This window comes from Schistocerca cancellata, chromosome 3, assembly GCF_023864275.1.
Source record: "Schistocerca cancellata isolate TAMUIC-IGC-003103 chromosome 3, iqSchCanc2.1, whole genome shotgun sequence".
NCBI lineage: Eukaryota > Metazoa > Arthropoda > Insecta > Orthoptera > Acrididae > Schistocerca > Schistocerca cancellata.
The window spans coordinates 899,621,561-899,642,676 of NC_064628.1; the positions used below are offsets into that span (position 1 = coordinate 899,621,561).

A 21,116-nucleotide genomic window follows, 5' to 3' on the forward strand; every position below is an offset into this window, starting at 1 on the left:
CGACAACATTTTGGTATACTCCGCTACTGCAGAATCACATGTCAAGCACGTGACTGAGATATGGCAAAGGTTACAAGTCTATGGTGTGGTATTTAACGAATGAATGGTGGATAAAAGTGAACTGACCTTTCTCGGTTGTAGAGTTTCAACGTGATGGAATCGCCTCAGTGCCGGAAAAGTTGGCTTTGTTGCGTAAGCTGGCCACATCCGAGGAATTACCGACAACTGCATTGACAGTCAGCCACGGTGAATTTTTACTGCTGCCATTTACCTGCAACTGCAGCTATTCGGGTACCTCTCCCTGACGCTCTTGTTGACCACTACACTAAATATTTACTGGAGTGGGCTTCAGAGATGGAAAAGGCCTTCCCCGCTTTACAGTACAGTCTTGAGCAAGCAGTGTCACCCGGTACGAGGCACACCATTCGCTATTTTTCAAAGAAGCCTACGATAGGGAATTGTTGACAATTTTGAGAGCGTGAAGCACATCTGTCCTCGTGTCGAAGGCCGTCCAATGACAATTTACACACATCACAAGCCGCTTGTATCGGAATTCCAGAACGCAAGCGATAAGTGCTACCTTGACAGTTCAGGTACACCAAATTTGTGTTCGCGACAGTCCGTTGACGGATGTTCGACGTATTCAGGGTGCTGAAAACATACTGGCTGACAACCTCTCCTCTGTGCGACGTGGTTGCGACCCTGGAGTACGACGAACTCACAAAGTTACAAATGGCAAATCATGAACTGCAACACTTACTGACAGATCAGTCTTCAAGCCTGCGATTCCATCAGTTAGAAGTGCCAGGTTGTGGTATCAAGTTATGGTGCAACTTCTCTCGGTAGGCAGCGCGCCGCTGTATCACACCACTGGTTTGAAAGGTAGAGTTCGGCAGTGCGCGCAGTCTGACAAACACAGGGGCGATGACCACTGTCAAGATGGTAACGGAACATTTCGTGTTGTCGTTGGTTAGGAAAGATGCTCGCAATTGGACCCACACCATCGCATGCTGAAAGCAGTTCTCATGTGCCATCGAGAAAGTTGGCCTGAAGCGATTCCTTTGCACTGTTGGTGTTATGGACGACTTACAAGGCTGATATCGGCGCCGCTGTGGCTAAGATAGTATATGGGGAGCTGTCAAGGATCCCAGCAGAGTTTCTTACTTCTGCACTGCTGTCAGACCAAATGGAGGTCCACTTGTCGGTACAGTACAGAGCATTCAGAATTACTTGGCAAAGATTGGACAAACAATGGCTGTGCATCATCGCTCACAACTTGTTTCCTTGCACGATGTGATGATAGTCTGTACGTCATGCTGCGCACTGAGACCGTGTGGATGCCTCTTCAGCTGCTGTATATGGGACCCTACCAGGTTTGGTGGTGAAGTAAACCCGCATTTCACACTCTGCAAAATGGGAAAACCCAGTAAAGGATCAGTGGAAAGACTGAAACTAGTGTGGGAAATGCCGACTCCAGCTTAAGGCTACGAGACGAGATACGTGAGGGGCGGGTTAGCTTGAGGCAACCCTCCCAAACCATGCAGCCAATAGACGACGAACCCAGTCCTGGACAACTCTCGCCAGCCTTGCAGGCAACCACTCCACTCCCCATGTCATCGCAGCCGACGATGGTTCCCACAAGAGATAGAAGAGTTGGGAAGTTCAATTATCTCTTTATTCCCAGTGCTCCGCACTTTACGAGGACGCCTTTTCCATTACCTGCTCCTGTCGCCAAGATTTTAAAAGAAGAAGGGATAGCTACTGCTTGCGTGACAAAAAGAAAGCAAACACAAGGTAACACTTGTGGAAGACGGACATGTGGCGTCGATGCTCACGGACGCCGCCGCTCCATCTTCATGGCATCTCTTCTCATAATGTCGTGCAGGCACCGTCATCTGTTCAATCTTCTGCGTGTGAATGTATCAAAATTATCTCTTGCCGTGAACGACCCAGCTACAGGGCGGATTGTGGAAGATGCTCCGCAAGAAGTTCGAAAAGTATTGGTTGTACTTAGAGTTTTTGACAATAGTACAAAGACAATCGTTTAAATAGTTCCAAAACTCCTTGAGTCCTATGACGACACCTCCAAACAAATAATAAATGGCGTGACAGCATTGTTTTTCGTCCTCCTATATCTATTTCCACCCTGAGAGGAAATCTCTTAAAATTTTATCTGATACGTACCAATTACCATACATTATTACGTGTAGAAACAGGTAAAAATACTGAAAAAATTCACATAGTGATAGTTTGTTCAAGAAGTCACCAGCATTATCGTGTTATCGTGCTAATCAAAATTCAAACATGTATAAAATGCAAGTAGCATTTCATGGAAGTGTCTAGACACCTTACAAAAAAATGGCCCTGAGCACTATGGGACTCAACATCTTAGGTCATAAGTCCCCTAGAACTTAGAACTACTTAAACCTAACTAACCTAAGGACATCACACACACCCATGCCCGAGGCAGGATTCGAACCTGCGACCGTAGCAGTCCCGCGGTTCCGGACTGCAGCGCCAGAACCTGACACCTTACACACCTTAAGTGAAAGATTCTCAGTCTAAAATGATACAGGAATTTTCTTAAACTAATGAAATGTAGGAAAACATAATTCATTTATCTCGGTAACGCATGGCTTTGTCTTGTCGTTGAAGTTTTAAATGATCTGTTGTACTCTGGTGGTCACAGCATGAAATCAAACAGCTGCCAAACGGAAGCTGGGAGCTCGCATCATCACTGCAGTCTGGAATGACGCAGGAACGTGATGTAGCTGAAACACGAAAAATTTATAATCGAACCCGCACGATTGTGCGAGCCAGAGTGGAAAGGGATAATAAACAGCGTCCAGATATAGAACGGTGCGCGAATCGACATAAGCGGGCGACGTTCGTAAAAAGGGAACCAAAATTTGACGCACAAGATACCGTATCTCTTCCGCCGGCCCACAGTGCAGCCGGTGTTCGTCTGTGTCCTGACAGTTGTTGTTCACACATAAAGGCGAATCGGTACGATGGATCCTACAGTCTCTCTCTCGAGCAATCTTTTATTTTATTTTCCTTTCTTGTTTTTACCGTCACCTACCAGATCGAACATACGTCTGAACGCTTGCGTCTAGCGTTATGCGCTGACTGTGCGCCACACTACCTTCCAATGAATGGTAGTATGTCAATTCGACGACATTAGGTGACTATCGGAGAATTGGGGTGAGAAAGATGTCACTGGCTATTGGTAAGCGAGAAGCAGGGTGAACGTCCCATAGCCCGCATCTCGTGGTTGTGCGGTAGCGTTCTCGCTTCCCACGCCCGGGTTCCCGGGTTCGATTCCCGGCGGGGTCAGGGATTTTCTCTGCCTCGTGATGGCTGGGTGTTGTGTGCTGTCCTTAGGTTAGTTAGGTTTAAGTAGTTCTAAGTTCTAGGGGACTGATGACCATAGATGTTAAGTCCCATAGTGCTCACAAGGGAACATCCCCATCGCACCCCCATCAGATTTAGTTATAAGTTGGCACAATGGATAGGCCTTGAAAAACTGAACACAGATCAATCGAGAAAACAGGAAGAAGTTGTGTGGAACTATGAAAAAATAAGCAAAATATACAAACTGGGTCGTCCATGCGTAAGATAGGCAATATTAAGGGCAATGTGAGGCGAGGAGCGCCGTGGTCCCGTGGTTAGCGTGAACAGCTGCGGTACGAGAGGTCCTTGGTTCAAATCTGCCCTCCACTGAAAATTTTGCTTTCTTTATTTTCGCAAAGTTATGATCTGTCCGTTCGTTCATTGACGTCTCTGTTCACTGTAATAAGTTTAGTGTCTGTGTTTTTGCGACCGCACCGCAAAACCGTGTGATTAGTTGACGAAAGGACGTGCCTCTCCAATGGGAACCGAAAACAATTGATCGCAAGGTCATAGGTCAACCGATTCCTCCACAGGAAAACACGCCTGATATTTTGTATACGACACTGGTGACAGCATGTGCGTAACATGACAGGAATATGTTGTCGACCCACCTAACTAGTACACTTGGCGAATGGGTGAAAAGTTTCTTCTACCTTGTCCGATTTAGGTTTTCTTGTGGATGTAATAATCACTCCAAAAAAATGATGAAAACATAAGAGTTTTTCACATAAACTGAAAATAAAAAGTTAAAATTTTCGGTCGAGGGAAGATTTGAACCAAGGACCTCTTGTTCCGCAGCTGTTCACGCTAACCCCGAAACCACAGTGCTCTTCGCCTCACATTGCCCTTAATATTGCCTATCTTACACATGGACGACTCAGTTTGTATATTTTGCTTATATTTTCATAGTTCCACACAACTTCTTCCTGTTTTCTCGATCGATCTGTGTTCAGTTTTTCAAGGCCTATCCACCGTGCCAACTTATAACTAAATCTGAGGGGGGTGCGATAGGGATGTTCCCTTGTCAGAGCCATTTGAACCATTTTTTAATGTCCCATAGATAACAGATAAAATCTCCCAAAATAGGAAAACGACGCCGCTATCTCAGTAAGCGCCATCGGAGAGTCAAGGGAAGATGGTGGCAGAGATCGAGCTGCATACCATTGCATAGAGACACTCCTCAATCATGTAGATTGACAATGCCAAGTCCGCCGCATTCTGTAGCAAGAGTGAGGGAGTCGTATCGAACCTCAAACATCATTCCCACGCTGACAAATGAACCGAACACCGCCATGACGCTATGTGTTTAGGCAGCGGTAGCGTTTGCGCTAGATGTGGAATTCGTGATGCCTGATGGACATTAACAAGTTAGGTCCGCTGATGAAGGTCCAAAACACGGCGTCGATGATCCTCAAGTCCAGCACAGATACGTTGCAAGTGGCTCTGTTAATTAAGGGTCATCGCGTATTGGATGTCGTCTGTGAAGTCAATAACAAGACAGCTGATTTTATCGCAGAGTCTGAATGGGGCGACGCTTGCAGGTGTCATCCAGTGCCAATATTCAACGCCACTGGTTTGTTTACATTTATATGGCTCCTCGAGGCTTCATCGTAAGCGGCTAACCAATCCTTGGTTCTGTGACATCATGTTCGTCACGAAAAGGTAACATCAGATCAGCATACGCAGTACACCTAAAAACGATACCACCAAGAGAAAAACCCGTGAGGTGGTGTCACAGACCGTACAACAACCGTTCTAATGCTACACCGTACAGTATCGTTTACAAGGAGCATCCCTGTCTCACAGAGAGGCGAAGGCTGCAAGGCTGTCGACTGTCTCCCGTTAGACATTTAATTATAAGGGTGATGTGTTAGTGATACGTTTTCACTGCACCTCTGTCTTCAAACGACATACTGCATCTTATCATATAAAAGAGCTAAATATGCCAAAATAAATACGGCGCTTGGCCTATCGATTGTCGATATTGCATGTGACGTCAAAAAGACTCCACGTTTGCAGTAATTCTCGTGAGACGAGGGTAAAGGTGCGTTTACATCTGTGTGCCTTGCGGCTGTGCTTACCTGACACAAGTAGAGGCACGTGTCTCCTCGTCTGGTTTGTGTATTATTTGTATCCTCAAAGTTGACACTCGGCGCGGTAGCTGCTGGGAGCGACCGTAAAGGCATTTCCCATATACAACCGCTTCCGTCAGACACCGCGCTGAGTGTCAACTTTGTTTGCGCATGTAAAGGGTGACCCGTGCGCACTTTTCAGAGACATGCGTGACTTTGCGTTGGAGCATTCACCGCCTTGCGTCTTCGTGCAACGGTCGCTTGCGCCAAATGCGCAAGATAGGTCGCACAGGTGTAAATGCATCATCTTTACCCTTCTGTTGACAATAAAGTCGAGGTATCTTATATGTGGCTATTGTAATTACATTAGTTTTTACAATAGGGAGCGAATGTAGTGCCATAAAAATCGGTACTAACTAAAATATTGCTCTACGTTTGTCTTTATTTAGATATCTACGGCCCTGGAAGGTATGAAACCATGGATATACAAAAAGAAGGAAGGTGGCATTACAGACTTACGCTGTACGTTGTTTTGAAACCAGAGTGGGTGGGGCTTGCGGCCATTTTAAGTACCCAAAACATAAGCCGACTACTGTTTAGGAATGCTGCGTGTTCATTATTTCTGTCGTGTGCGCGCAACAACTGTTTTAAATTCTACAACGTATAGAGGTAACATGAATAACGTAGTATCAGGAAGGCAATTTCGAACGTTTTTCTGTTCTTGAAGGCATATTTGAACTAGTAATACGACAGATTTGGCCTCGTTAACGAAACTTGTTTTTTACTGCTATATTTCCGTTAATCAGAATCAGAAGGAGGCGATGTGAAAAGCACGCTTTCATAATTCATTTAACTCCACTTTTACCTTGTATCGATAGCAAATGAAACTGGAACTCCGAAACCAATGCTTGTTTGCTTACTGGTGCTGCTGCTTGTTCCTTGCACTCTCAGCTTTCAACTAGTATGCACATAATTTTTAATGTTCATGTTTGCAAAAAACTTACCTACGAGTTCTTTGTTAGCCCATAAATGAGTGCAACGAGGAAAGAAGCAAGGGCTGCTGTCGTATCTCGTGCATGTCAACAAAGTGAATGATATTGAAATGTCAAAGAAACAGAACGGCATAGAGGTAATACATCCGTGCGGAATAGACTTCTTGTTTTATTAGACTGTCAGTGCCATGTTCTCACTTTGAAATCTTACCTCTGATGTGTCATTCAGTAGGCCAATGATAGCAACTTATAGGGTAAAAAAACGATATAATTTTTTAAACATCTCCCAGCATTGTGGAATGCTGTAAAATGTGGTTAAAGGGATGGTCTCATTCGCTTAAGACCCCTTAAAATGGATATTTTGCTTTAACGTGTACGCAAGTAACTTTTTAGTGATTATAGCCTAACCTGTGGAAGATGTAGGCCTACCTTTCCAACAATAACTCTGTCATTTTTTCATGAATAACCAAATATAGCACAATTTTTGAATGTGCTTCTACTTTGATCATTTGCTTGACTTTGCTTTTGAATTTCATTTTGGGGTTTTCAAAGTATATAAGTCTATACCACGCTTTGTGATATACCAATAGTTAGTTACTTTGCTTCATGTACCTTGTATCATTTCCGCAATGATATGAGATGAGTCATTACATACTGACATCAGTAGTCTTTTTAATATGCCTTCATACTGATTATTTATTAGTTTTTACGTTTTTTAATAAAAGACAGGTAGACATTGTCAGTAATTCCTACCCATCAAATTACATTACAGTAACAGTACCTTTTTGTGACACAGACAACCTTAATGTGGTGTAATGAATGTCATATTATTCATCTCCACTGTTCTTGTTGGAGCGCAGCGGTTTATTTACAATACACTTCATGACGAAATAACTATACTGTGAAACGGATAGATTGCTACTCACACGCCAAGCACAGGGCAGGCACGACGAAAAGAGTGTTCACATAAATTTTCAACCAAAGCCATCTTCAGAAAGGAAGCACAGCACACATGGTCTCAAACGCTTAAGACCCCTTAAAACGAATATTTTGCTTTAACATGTACGAAAGTAACTTTTTAGTAATGATAGCATGATTCATACAATCATACACACGCACACATGACTGCTGTCTCCGGCTCTTCTAGCCAGAATCTTTTTTATAGGGGGAGGAAAAGTGAACAATGAATAATAATTATCGGTGAGAGAATTTGGGGCACCAGATGCTGCCTCATCGACAATCAGCGCGGTTACATAACTGTGCGCTATGCGGGGACGGACCACTGATATACTGTGTGGCTCGAATGTCGGATCATTTGCGATTTGGAAGGCAATGAAAAGCACAGGAAAGAAGAGAAAGAACAAACACTGAGTAAAGTAAGGCTAATCTAAAGTCAAGAGACAGAAATAAAACCACTACAATGAAAGTAAACAGTGCAACAATAATTCAGGTATACAAAAGAAAAACCAAGCGAGGTGGCACAGTGGTTAGCACACTGGACTCGCATTTGGTAGGACGACGGTTCAAACCCGCGTCCGGCCATCCTGATTTAGGTTTTCCCCAAATCGTTTCAGGCAAATACCGGGAGGGATCCTGTGAAAGGACGGACTTCCTTCCCCATCCTTCCCTTATACGACGGGACAGTTGACCTGTCTATCTGGTCTCCTCCCCTAAAATCAATCTACCAACAAAGGAAAATATTGCTTGAATTCCTGCACTTAAGAATGAATGTGATCCCATTAGATTACGATCGGATCGGTTAATACACTCGTAAACAAAGCAAGCTGGCATGTTTGATGAAATAACTACGTCTCCACACAATCAAAGTAACCAACACGGTCGACACTGGGCAAGGGTATGGGAGGGTAACGACATCGGGAAGTGTCACCGCGGTGAACTAAGGGGGTGTGAATTAGGTGAACCTAATTTTGGGCTAGTTAAGATGGCGGATGCCAGTATCAAGTTTGTGGTGTAATGACACCTCCCTCCTTTTTTTACCTCCTTGTATGAATCGGTACGTTACAGCGCAGTTTATTCACAGTTCTCTTTTAACCTGGCAACGGCCTTGCCGCAGTGGATACACCAGTTCCCGTGAGATCACCGAAGTTACACGCTGTCAGGCGTGGCCGACACTTGGAAAGGTGACCATCCAGGCCGCCATGCGCTGTTGCCATTTTTCGGGGTGCACTCAGGCTCGTGATGCCAATTGAGGAGCTACTCGACCGTATAGTAGCGGCTCCAGTCAAAGAAAACCATCTTAACGACTGGGAGAGCGGCGTGCTGACCACACGCCCCTCCTATCCGTATCCTCACCTGAGGATGACACGGTGGTCGGATGGTCCCGATGGGCCACTTGTGGCCTGAAGACTGAGTGCTCTTGTAACCTACAGATATTTACTGAAGAATGTCACGTTACGAAAAAAATTACTAAACAGCAGAAGGGCTGACCTTTTGCAGAAAGAAGTCGCATACCTACCCAGAAACGTAAACTGTTCTTCTCTACATTTCTAGCCAAATCAGTGAATGAGGAACATAGGAAACTTGTATGGAATACAATATTTTGATTAATTAACGTGACAAATAAGTCACCACAACTATAGTAGGGAAAGCCACACAGACGTCATAATAAAACCTCAAAAGCAATAAAACTGTTTTCCAGCACTGAAGAAACCAGTTCCACAATTGTTGCTATATCTTAGCACAAACGCCAAGAATCTGCCACACATTCCATTTTGAAGCAAAAGTAATTACATTTAGAAACATATTCCCGATTAGTAAGTCGAGTGGAATGGAAGAATGAGCGAATCAGCAGGCTCCATACAACTTCTCATAAATGATATACGGTATTTGTTTACATTCTCTTTTCAGCGGAGTAAACTGCAATTATACACGTAATCCAAAGTATTTCTTCGTGCATGCGTAAGATTCAGCTGCTTTTATGTTTATTACCTAATAAGTCATGTCTCTTGGTAATTTGCTGATACACGGAACGATAAATATAATAACTGTTTTGTTAATTAAGTAGAAACATTAATCTTGAGGATTGGTTTCTATCGCTAGGGGCGCTAGTGTCGTTCCAAATATCAGACGGTAACAACTTTCACAGCTGGAGCAGTGATCTCTATCTACAGACTATAGAGATCCCTGACCTAACCAGCAAGTGCCGCAGTGCCACTACCTTGAAATCCATACACCATGTTTGGAAAGAACCAGAATGATTCTTGAGTGTCTGATCGAAGTCTGTTCGCTCGTCCAAAATGAAAAATGAGGAAATAACTGTTCAACATGTTTTATGCTGTATAGGTATTAGCATTTACGCAGATATACGTCGACGTTAGCCAGTACACATCCTGATGAGTGGAAATTCCGGCATATGTAGTGTGCACCAGTGCCGCTACAAAATCCTAGTATTTCTTAGGACCTATGTCAATAAATCTATTGAATAATTGATAATTTTACTTTGTTTCTGATTCAACAAACACATGAACATAAATCGCACTCCAGTACGATATCCTTAGCATGAATTATTCCAAAGACGTTCATTTGTAAAGATGTGAAGTTTGTGAGTAATAACTAGCCCTTGTGCACAGTGGAACTTCTGTTTCAGCGCGCAGATATGTCATATAATCTCTGGAATGCTGTTCCGTAAAGCGTTGTTTGTAGGTCCAAATTAGAGGCCTGTAAAAGGTATTTGTTGTTGTGGGGTGTGAAAGCAGTCGAAATAAAAGGTTGTGCAACCTTCGGGAAAGCTGAGTGAGTGTTTACTGCCGTTTTCAAATAAGGAAGGTAGTAATTTAAGGGTATTTGATAATCGATTGCGTTCACCGCTTAGAAGCCATTTTAAGTTTTTGTAGTTACCGGGTGTCTTTGCTTTCGGAAATACCTCGAATAAACAAGGAAAAGCTACGTGTGTTTACAAGCGTGTAGATAAGTCTTCTTGGCGTTTCAGCATTTCGGCAGTAACAATGAGCTACAGAGAACAGGTGATGAAAGGTGATGTTCACAATATGATGATTGATCCGACAACCGTCAACTCTAGAATATTTATTGGAAATATACCACCAACTGATGTCTCAAAGCAAGATATAGAAGAAAGGTTTGGGAAGTACGGACCAATTCTTGGTAAGTCTTGACTATTTCGTTTACTGTTATAAAATTTATGCTTAAAATCATAGTGCTTAAGAAATAGGCCACACAATTATTGAGAACCGTAGATCTGGTAGCTGTGGTTTTCTGATCGTGAGAATAAGTCGGATGTAAACTAACACAAACGCGATGATTGGTCAGAAGCCGTGGCACACCTACACCGTGCTGTTATGCTCTTGGAAGCACGTTTTGCGGCTCTACAACCTTTTTGGCCGAAATCATATTCCTGTAGTTTTACAATGGATAACATTGCACATTAATTACGCATGTGTTGCTAGCTACGTTTTTGTGGTACTTTTCTAGGAAGATTGTGTATTTGGAGGACTGTATTATAGCAGGCCAGCAGTTGTAGCTGTGATGACTATATTGTGCGAATGATGGAACTGCAGTTAACAGAGCTGCAGTCATGGACAGGGTTAGTTGGCTGTGTCGTGTCACAAAGTGGTAGCAACTATTCACTGCCACTATAGCAGTTTGACAGCAAATTTTATCTTCCACAGAATGGGGTCAAGGCTCCAGTTTTTGCCATTAATACAATTACAATTATTTTGATGTAGTTAGTGAATTTTTAAGTGTTTTGAATATCAACCCATCCTACCCTTATGACAGTGTATTATTAACAACATAGACCTAATTGATAGTAGCCTATAGCCGTGGCAACTCACATTATTTTATCAGCTAAAGTTATGCATTGGACCCCCCTTGTCCAGAAGTCTTAGTTGTGTGACAGACTGATCTGTAGTGCGGCCGAACGTCTAGGTTAGATTGGAAGATAAGTTTGGTTGGGTTGACCGGTAGTGAAGTGTAATGTTTAGATCTGCGCAGTACTGAAAAATTCAAGGGGTGTCCGATACATAATTTTTACCATATCTGTGCTTTTAACGTAGTGAAATATGCAGTAGAAAATATGAAAATGTAGCATTTTTTAACTCAAAGATATTTGGCCATTATTTATAGGGATATTGAGACAGCCAAAGAATAAGGATTTCAATATTCTCCCAGCAAAGTTAAAAATGTGCCGAAAACTATTTATAGGGGAATAAAGTTTTAAATGTAAACAAACTACAATATTCCAAGAAACACGTATTATTAAAATTTCTAGTTTATCTCCATAAGAATCTCTGGGGGATTATAGAATGTTGGAACGCGGGGTTTCCAGTTATTAAGGAAAAGCTCTGTGCTGAAACTTACTGAAAGTACAGATTTTGAATTTCTTAGAGACACCTTATGCAGTTTAGGGGGTACATGCACTGATCACGAGAAAAATACCTATTTTTGAAGAAAATGTGTATTTCTGAAGATATAAGCATATATTTGCACGGAATACCAAAAAAGTACTTATTTTCATATGGCTGAAAAAAATAAAAAAATAAAAATATATAAATTAACTGTGTGCTTTCACCAACTTATTCATGTTGCTATGACAGGATGCTGCAGACACTTTAATATATTTATTCACAGAGTTCCTTACCCATAGGTAATGCTTACAGTTTCGTACATCGTAACCATGATAGCTATTGTTGGCTTTGCATAATGTTGCATGTGGTACATGTCCCTGTTGCTCACAGTTATGTATCTTGATCAGTGCGCCCAACAACCTAAATTTTCCTGTTGAGGCTGTCTGTTTTTAAGTATCGCATATTACTGTGTGTGCCAAAATGGCGAGAAATTTTCCAGAGTGACTTTGTAATGGAAGATTTATACCATGTTACGGAGAACACCCAAAGCTCAATACAATGGACTAGGTAACAAGGTCTTTTGAAGAATGATATGGTGTGTGAAAATGGGAATTGTGTTGGGTACAACGAGATGAAGCTGACGAAAACTACAGGGAAGATGGCGAGATTTGGCAGGGACTGTAGAAAGTAATGTTAAATCAGGAAAATGTCATTTTTTGCTGGCAGTCATTTAGACATTTCTAAAATTTTGCGACTGTCTGACATGTGGGCTTTCGAACTCAATAAGCAAAAGTTTTTTGCATTGTATGCTTGTATCTTCAGAAATACACATTTCCTTCAAAAATAGGTACTTTTCTCGTGATCAGTGTATGTACCCCCTAAACTGGTCCAAAATTCAACTTACTCAGGAGAGCAAATTTAAAGTTTTGCATCTTACTGTAAATTATTTATTTTCTGAGTAAATTAGGTAGTGGCAATAACTTGTAAATTTAAACTTTCTATCACAATGTATATATACGCAGTTGAAATGTTTTGATTGCCTTTGAATTAAAACGTTCAAAATAATATTTTTAAAAGTGGGGGAGTGAGCTTGAATGAAAGTTGAAAACCTATTAAAAAACACTATTGTTAACCTGTATTTATTCAATTTATTTATTCAAAGAAAAATGAAAATTGAAAAACACTAAATGAAAATTCGGACAATCTCATTATTTGGTTGCTGTCATGATTTCAACAGTCAGTGTGGATCATATTGCTCAAATGATGAGTTAAGAGTAATTTTAGTACGTAGAAAAACATTTTGATGCTGTCCTCCGAGTGACTGATGATAAGTGGGTAAAATATGAGTTGGAGGAAAGAAAAACAGGAAAAAGAGCATTAAAAAAGGAGCAGAGAAGTTATGAAGGAATTAGTTGAAAGCCATTGGTAAACAGAAAACAGGTAGGTGACAGGCCAACAATTTCTTAAGAGGAGGAAGAACGGACGGCGCCAGTAGTTTAGATGATAACATAGTATGTGGTTGTTCTTATGAAAATACTTTCTAATAAAAGTTTTGATGCTCATAAAATTTGTCTTAAACACATTTAAATTGGATATTTTAATATAACGACTAAAGATATTTTAGGGAAATTGTCAGATTTGCCCTCAATGTGAGAAGAATGATCCCAAAAACAAATTTTCGTGGGTCCATTGACATGCATAGGAGAAGTGCTTGTCTGGATGGTAATTTAAGTAGTTTCTAAGCCAATATTTAACAACTAATTGTTTTACCGTTCCAGTCAATTGCTGTAACTTTTACCTACTTTATGTACATGTGTGTGTTTTCGTATATGCTGGTATAAGGAGCAAGTTACTGTCTATAAAATGGATTCTACATGTGTTTAAAACTTCAATTTTGTTGTAATATGTGATGGCTAAAAGTGGGGAAATGAAATATCATGGCCAAAACTAGGGAAATGTCATTTCTTTCTCAATAATTTTTGTATGTGTAGAAAACTTGTTCCTCCACAGTTGTAATGTGCAGACCTTGGAGCAATAGATAAGATTTTCTGAAGTAATTTGTATACTTTTCCCTACACTAAACACATAGCCTATTTGAATTCTTCTCGACATGGTTGTAAGTGATGCCTTGACACTGTAATCTGTTCATCATAATAATAAACCTGATATAAATAAACACAAATGGAAGTAAGTCCTTCCTATGTATTAGATACCTAATTACTAAGTTACATTAAATGGAATTTTTAAGATGTTCTAATGTATTAACAGCCGTCAACGTTTTTTCTTACTCATTCTTTACCTGTGTAGTTTTTATTTAAAAAGTCATGTGCAGTCACAGTCCCTGTACTGTTGTGCTCTGATTGTCAGGCTGCTAATACGCAGTATAAAAATGGCTGAGGCTGCTTCCTGCTTCATAGTGAAGCATGCTTGTGGAACACGATTGAAGAGTGCCGAGAATAGATTGTTCTTAACGTTTTTTATATAAATTTACAGAAAAAATTGCCTTTGAAGGTTTCTGATGGACTGTATTTGATACTGTTGAGATACAAATACACATTAGATGTACAGTGGAATTGCTACTATACTAGATTGATAATATGGTGCACCTCATGGTTCGCTGGTTCAGATCTGGCCCAGGCCTTGGTCAATCCCCCCCCCCCCCCCCCCTCCATTTGAAATACCTACATCTACTTGTAAAATTCATGTACATGTTTTTGTAAATAATACATATCTTCTCGTTTATAATTCATGCAGAATTGCTGTTTTCGTTTCAAATGTAAATTCTTACTTATCGATATTTTATGAAAAATTATTAATAAATGTTGCTCAAATTAAGAAAATGTAGCAGTTTAATTTTTTTAGGTCAAAACTGAAAAACAAAATACTCATTATTTTGGCTATGTCCTTTGTTTTATATCTTAGATGTAGTCTCACATGAGCCGGAATGATAAGTGTCATAGAAACATGAAAACAATCATTTTCACAGCATCAGGCACTCCCATACAAATGCTGCATTTTTACATTTCCTGTTGTACAGTTACAATATGAACCCAACAGAACTGATTTGGAGCCAAGTTACGAGGTTTGTCTTGAGAAATGACAAGACTGTTAAGTTGCCAGACTGGAACTAATGCACACAGGTTTTTCACATGTCACTGCTGAACGCTAATGGGTTGTAGAATGGCATATCGTAAAAGAAGAGGAGAAAATATGATGCCTTGGTGGCTTCATGGATTCTGTTGTTGATCAGCTCATTATCAATGTAGCAGATGGCAGTTCCAGAACTGAAATGTATTTATTGAGTTCAGATAAGGAAGGACTAAGAGTTAGCAGACGACTGACTGTAATTAATCCCTTCAGTGGGGTCAGTATTTAACAATGCAGTGAAATCCCTTCAGTATGCTTTTGTGTCACACATAGCTCGCTTAGAAAAATTACCCTATGTTTAAGTTAGCAATTTCCATCACTCTTCTTTGTAGTTAGAATACTGTTTTAGGTGAGAACAAGAGTGTTTTGTGCTTTCTGTCTGGTCATCTAAGAAGCATGTGATAGTGCTAGTGTCTTCCTGAAAATAATTTCATTTTCTTTAAAAATTAAAGGATGTTTGAAGCCATATTGCTTCTCTGCTTGTCTCTTTCTACGTCTGAACTGCAACCACTCACATCAATGCATGTTAATTTGACCAGTTAGCTGGTCCATGCTGTCAAAATTAGATGTGCCAGTAAATCTGTTGTCCCCCATTATCGCTCAGTCTGTGTGTGTGTAACACAACATAAAATGTATACTTTCGATCATACTTGACTGTGCTGGACACAGCAAGGCTTCCGCTCTGTGTGAAACTAAATCCAATGAGATTCAGCAAAAGCAGAAGAATACGTGGTGTAATGTTTACATCAGATTTATTCTTATGATTAACACAGTGTAACCTTAATATTTTGTACTTTGCAGTATGGCCATAGAGAGTCAGATGTGTTGCGCATAGTTTAAGGTGGGTAACAGAAGCAATAATTTCATTGTAATCACTGTCGCTGTAGGCTCTATTCACTGACTGCTATTGGAGACAGAAATCCTCCTGAAGGCTTGAAATAGAAATCCTCCTAAAGGTTTTCTTTGCTTCTATCAAATAGGCATACGACCAAAGAGCCAGCAACTTTGGTGAAGATTAGTGAAGTCTGAGCACACTGCTTCCTTTGCTATTGAGCAGCAGTGTGAAATAAATATGAACTGGCAGTATTTTATCATTTTAGCGCATGTTTACTGTTAATATATCTGTAGCGTGCAAGACAATTCACACTACAGGATGACAGGTGTCATGGGAAGCATCCGATTCTACTTGTCTGCTTTAACCTGTGACATAGTAGTGTTGTGGTGTGTGATGTGATATGGAATGGTGTTTTTAGTTGGTTCATGTTTGTAGACATCGTGTTGTTTTTGATGGTGCCCTCTGGTGTTGGATGTTGACTTGTTGAGTTTAACATGTGGTATTTGGTTCATTTGAGTGGGTTTACTTAAGTCTGGGTAATCAGTGCTGTAACGTGGATTTGGAAGTTTTTGCTTTGTTTTCAGTGAATTATTATGTCTATTTTTTTCTTTTGTTTGTGCATTTGATGTTTTTGTTAGGTCTGATTTACTTTTGTGGTCGTCATTTTCTCTGTGTGTGTGTGTGTGTGTGTGTGTGTGTGTGTGTGTGTGTGTGTGTGTGTAATTTTTTCTGGTATTTTGGCTGTTTTAAATGGTCTAGGGAGTATGGGGATTTTGAGGCTTTTGAGTTGTTAAGGTTTTGGTTTTGGGTGGCATTTTGTGTGTTATATAGGTGTGTGATGTTTGTGGTTTCTTCTATTAATATTATTTTTTTAAATTAGTAGTTTGCCACTAGGTGTTGTAAGCTGCATTTGAGCTATATTGGTCAACAGAAATGTCAGATTCCACTTTTCGGAGTTGTAATTGTTGTTTTTTTGGCATTGTGGCCTTTGTTTGAGCTATATAGGTCAAGTGAAACATATAATATGTTGGTTTTGTGGCTGTAGTGTCATGTTGTAAGTTGAGATTTTGTGTGGTTGGTGCAGTGTTTCATATTTAGCTTGTCACCACCCTAAACTTCCTATTTCCTGCACTTGTTCCATTGGTTTCATTTTATTCTTGGAGTGAGAGGTTTTTGTGTTGTTTTTATTTTTATTTGTGGTTTTTGACATGAGTATGTAGTGACGGCATTATTGCGTTTTATATGTGTTGGAACATACAAGTGTACCATTGTCAATCCATCCACAAATGATCCACGTGACTGTTGATCTGCCTGCATATAAGCTGAAATTTCTCCAGTTGGGTTACCTTTGGGTCTTCTATTAATTCTGCAGATATCTCTTAAGGTCCCAAACTGATGAGTAGTACTTTTGAATTAAATGTATGAGGTTGTCTTTTAGCCACCTATTTCTTGTATGTATTAAGTTTCTGTAGGATTCTTCCTGTAATTCAGCCTAGCAACTGCCTACCCTGCAACTAGTTTTATGTGATCATTCAGGTTGAAAGCATTCTGCAGACATACTTCTAGATTAAGTTGTTGCAACTTTCCAGTGGGTAGGCCTAATGAGTAGTGCCTGGATTTTAATGACAAGTCATGTTTTTTTCTGAACTATAGGGTGAATTTTAGAACAATTTATACACAAATCTAGGCATTTTAGTGTTGAAAAATGTATTTTGATTGTGCATATAAAGTCATATTTCAACAAATTTTAGTAATAGGTCATATTGCGACTAACTTTTAATGTAATAGGTCATATTTCCAACAACTTTTGCCAAAAATGCATGTACCATTTTCCTCGTATTTTAAGGGACACACGAATAAGAAAATGAATAGGTTGCTCACGAGACAATATTTAACATGCTATTATGGAAGATACTTACTTACTTACTTACTTACTTACTGGTCGTACCAGACTCGAGAGTCCATTACCGCAACAACGTATTTTCGCCATCTGTCCCTGTCTTGGGCTATTTCCTTCCATTCACCTTCAATACCTAGGCTCCTCAAATCAGCCTTCACATTGTCCTCCCATCTACGCCTCGGTCTCCCCACAGGATGTTTTCCTTCTAGGTGCCCTACCAGTACTCTGCGCGCTGCCCTGCCCTCATCCATTCGAGCTACGTGACCCGCCCATCGCAGCCTACGTGATTTAATAATACTGATTATGTCAGGGCTTGAATAGAGTTGGTGAACCTCTTTGTTATGCAGTTTTCGCCACTCTCCGCTAATGTCATCCCTTTTTGCTCCGAAAATTTTCCTCAGAATTTTGTTTTCAAATACTTAAAATGGCTTTTCATTTTGCACAGTGAGAGACCAAGTCTCACACTCATACAGCATAACTGGTAGAATAATAGTTTTGTATGTTCTAATCTTTAAATTCCTAGACAATATCCGGGATGAAAGTAATCTATTCAGTGAGAAGTAGCACGCATTTCCTGCCCGCAATCTCTTCTTCAGTTCGGATTCAATCTCATTTCTCGAAGTGATGTCCATGCCTAGATACTTAAATGTGTTCACTTTTTCAAACTGCATGTCTCCAACTATTAACATTTCGTGATCTACTGCTGTTGGCATTCTAGTAGTAACCAGGTATTTAGTTTTGTCTTCACTTATCCTTAGACCTACATCTTCACTAGCCTTGATTAACGCATTCGCAGTTGCTGTTACCGATTCTTTCCTATCGCTAATGATGTTTAGATCATCTGCATACCCTAACATCTTAATATTTCCATTTAAATCCACACCCTTTGAATTATCTGCTGCCATTCGTACAATATATTCTAGGACTAAATTAAAAAGTAGCGGAGACAGGGCATGTCCCTGCTTAAGTCCGTTCTTTATTACAAATTCTTCTGACTCCATTTTCCCCACACGTACTCTACCTTTTGTGTTTCTCAAACTCGTTTCTATAAGCCTAACATACTTCTTTGGTATTCCAAGTTCCAAAAGAATTCTGTACAATTTTGACTGCAATACTGAATCATATGCTCTTGTAAAATCAATGAAAAGATTATGAACTGGTTTATTGTATTCCCATTTCTTTTCCAAAATCTGACGCAGGGTGAATATTTGGTCTATTGATCTGTTCCTCCGAAAGCCGGCTTGGTAATCCCCCACAATTTCATCTGCGTATGGCGTAAGCCTGCTTAGCAGAATATTCGAGAAAATTTTGGAACATACTGGTAATAGCGATATCCCTCTATAATTACTACAATTCATTTTGTCACCTTTCTTAAAAATTGGGATCAGAATCGACTCCTGCCACTCTTCAGGTATCATCTCTTGAGTTCCATACTTTAGTTATCACTTTGTGAACTACTTCCACCAATTTCTGTCCCCCATTTTTAACTAATTCTGCAGTTATGCAATGTCATCCTGGTACTTTATGGTTTTTCAATTTGTTGATTGCATCTCTTACTTCCTTTAACGTTGGCTCAGGTGTCTGGGGTTCTGCTGTATGTATTTCGTACGCCTGCTCATTTCCTGCTTCCTGGTGTACATTTAATAGATGCTCAAAGTACGCCCTCCATTTACTTAATATAGCACTGGGATCTGTCAGTATTCCCCCAGCATCCCCTCGAAGTGCATTTGTCCTAACTTTGAAGCCCTTCATATACCCATTTATGTCTAGGTAAAGTTTCCTAATGTTTTTTGTTTTACTGTTTGTTTCCATTTTTGTAATTTGATTGTTCAACTAATCCCTCTTCTTTGCCCGTAGCTTACGACCAACTTCCCTTCTCAAGTTTAAGAACTCCTCTCGCTTTCTGTCTCCCATTCTATCCCAATCTAATCGCACTTTTCTCCTTTCCTCTACCAATTTCTTGCATTCCTCATCAAACCACGGTTTCATCCTGTTCCTCTTAATTGTACCTATTGAGTCATTCCATGTCAAATCAACACACTTTAAATAAAAATTTTACCTCACCCTCTTAGATTTTGCTGAAAGTTGGTATACTTATAGTGGGTGCTGAAACTAAGAAAATACCAAATTTCAATTTTTTACCTCAAACCATTCCTGAAATATGGCCATGTAAACTTTCCAAAAACTGGCCAAAAATGTGTGAACAGACTTTTTTTAAATTGCCCTAGGAGCTGCCCTAATTGAGCTAGAGAACTGGGAAAGGTGTCATTTTGCAGCATTTTTCATGCTCTTTCCAGTGATAGACAAAAAAATATAGCTTCTAATTAATAACCTTTTTCAAAATGGTAATTAAAATTTTTTTTTTTGATTTTTTTTTACAAAAAGTACACAATTGAAAATTTTCAAAATATTTCCATAACTATTTCATACTGTTGTAAATCACATGGCAAAATATAAATGTGGGATGATGATGGGTTCATCGTTAAAAAAAAAATTATTCCGGACTCTTTGTTTTTCACTAATGGCCCTAGTTTGACCAAACAGACCTTTAAGGTAGTACGTCAGTAGAGGACCGTATACATAGGGCTTGATGTCTGTACAGTAATTCAGAGACTGGATCCATTGTTGAGATGATGTAGTCTGGATTGTTACCTTTTAAGGCTTTGTGTGCCTACAGCATTATTGTGCTTTATTGTGGTTTTAGTGCAAATCAATTGTTACCTCTGTGTTGACCAGTCTGTATCTATTATATTTAATAGTTCATTTCCAAGTAAATATATACATTGAAGGAAAGTTTATAAGTGGTTTTTGTATAAATATGGAACCAAGTACAAAGTGCAGTGCTGTAAGAGTGCAGTGTTGTAATCCATTGAAGAAGTCAAATCATTTTTTAGAGACAGAAAAAAACTGAGAAATGTCATAACATGGATGCCCAAATTATTTCCTCAAATACCGACTGGTGCCAAGATTTGTGATAAATGTAGGAAAGATGTAACCAAATTGAAAAATACACCAGAGCCCATCAATGATGAAAGTGTTGAAGAAGAACCTTCTGGATCAGAGATAATCATCCGAGACCAAGACCCTGACTTCACTCCAACTTCAGTAGCTGTTAAAACATTTAACACAACACTTCAAGAACTAGGTGAGTCCCCAATTGACAAGAGAAAACTAACATCTAGGCATTACGCCAAATCAAAAGTGAAGAAAATCCCATCAATGACACGTAAACATTTTGTTGCTCCTGAAACTTCTTCGTCAGATACTGATACTGATGAATCCGTTCTTGAAAATCTTAAAAGAAACTTTAAAAATTCTATAAGTAGAGCAAAAAAAAAAAAAAAAACTAATGATTCTTACAAGTTTACTTGAAAAGTGGAGTGTCAGGAAAATAATGAGGGAATTTAATGCTCCTAATTACATTGTTCTGCAGTCCAAAAAAATTTTGAAAGA

At 39.9% G+C, this 21,116-nt stretch overlaps 1 protein-coding gene across 4 annotated transcripts in view; it reads left to right on the forward strand.

Moving 5' to 3' along the window:
- Positions 1–10,072: 10,072 nt before the first annotated feature.
- Positions 10,073–21,116, forward strand: part of LOC126175973 (nuclear receptor coactivator 5) — a 156,016-nt gene continuing 144,972 nt past the window's right edge. For 3 of the 4 annotated variants that reach the window (XM_049923069.1, XM_049923071.1, XM_049923073.1), the window contains exons 1-2: positions 10,073–10,210; positions 10,407–10,579. In XM_049923069.1, coding sequence (XP_049779026.1) covers positions 10,423–10,579 — 157 coding nt within the window. In that variant the 5' untranslated portion in view covers positions 10,073–10,210; positions 10,407–10,422. Of the gene's footprint in view, positions 10,244–10,406; positions 10,580–21,116 lie in introns of all 4 variants that reach the window. The other variant, XM_049923070.1, reaches the window with a different exon arrangement.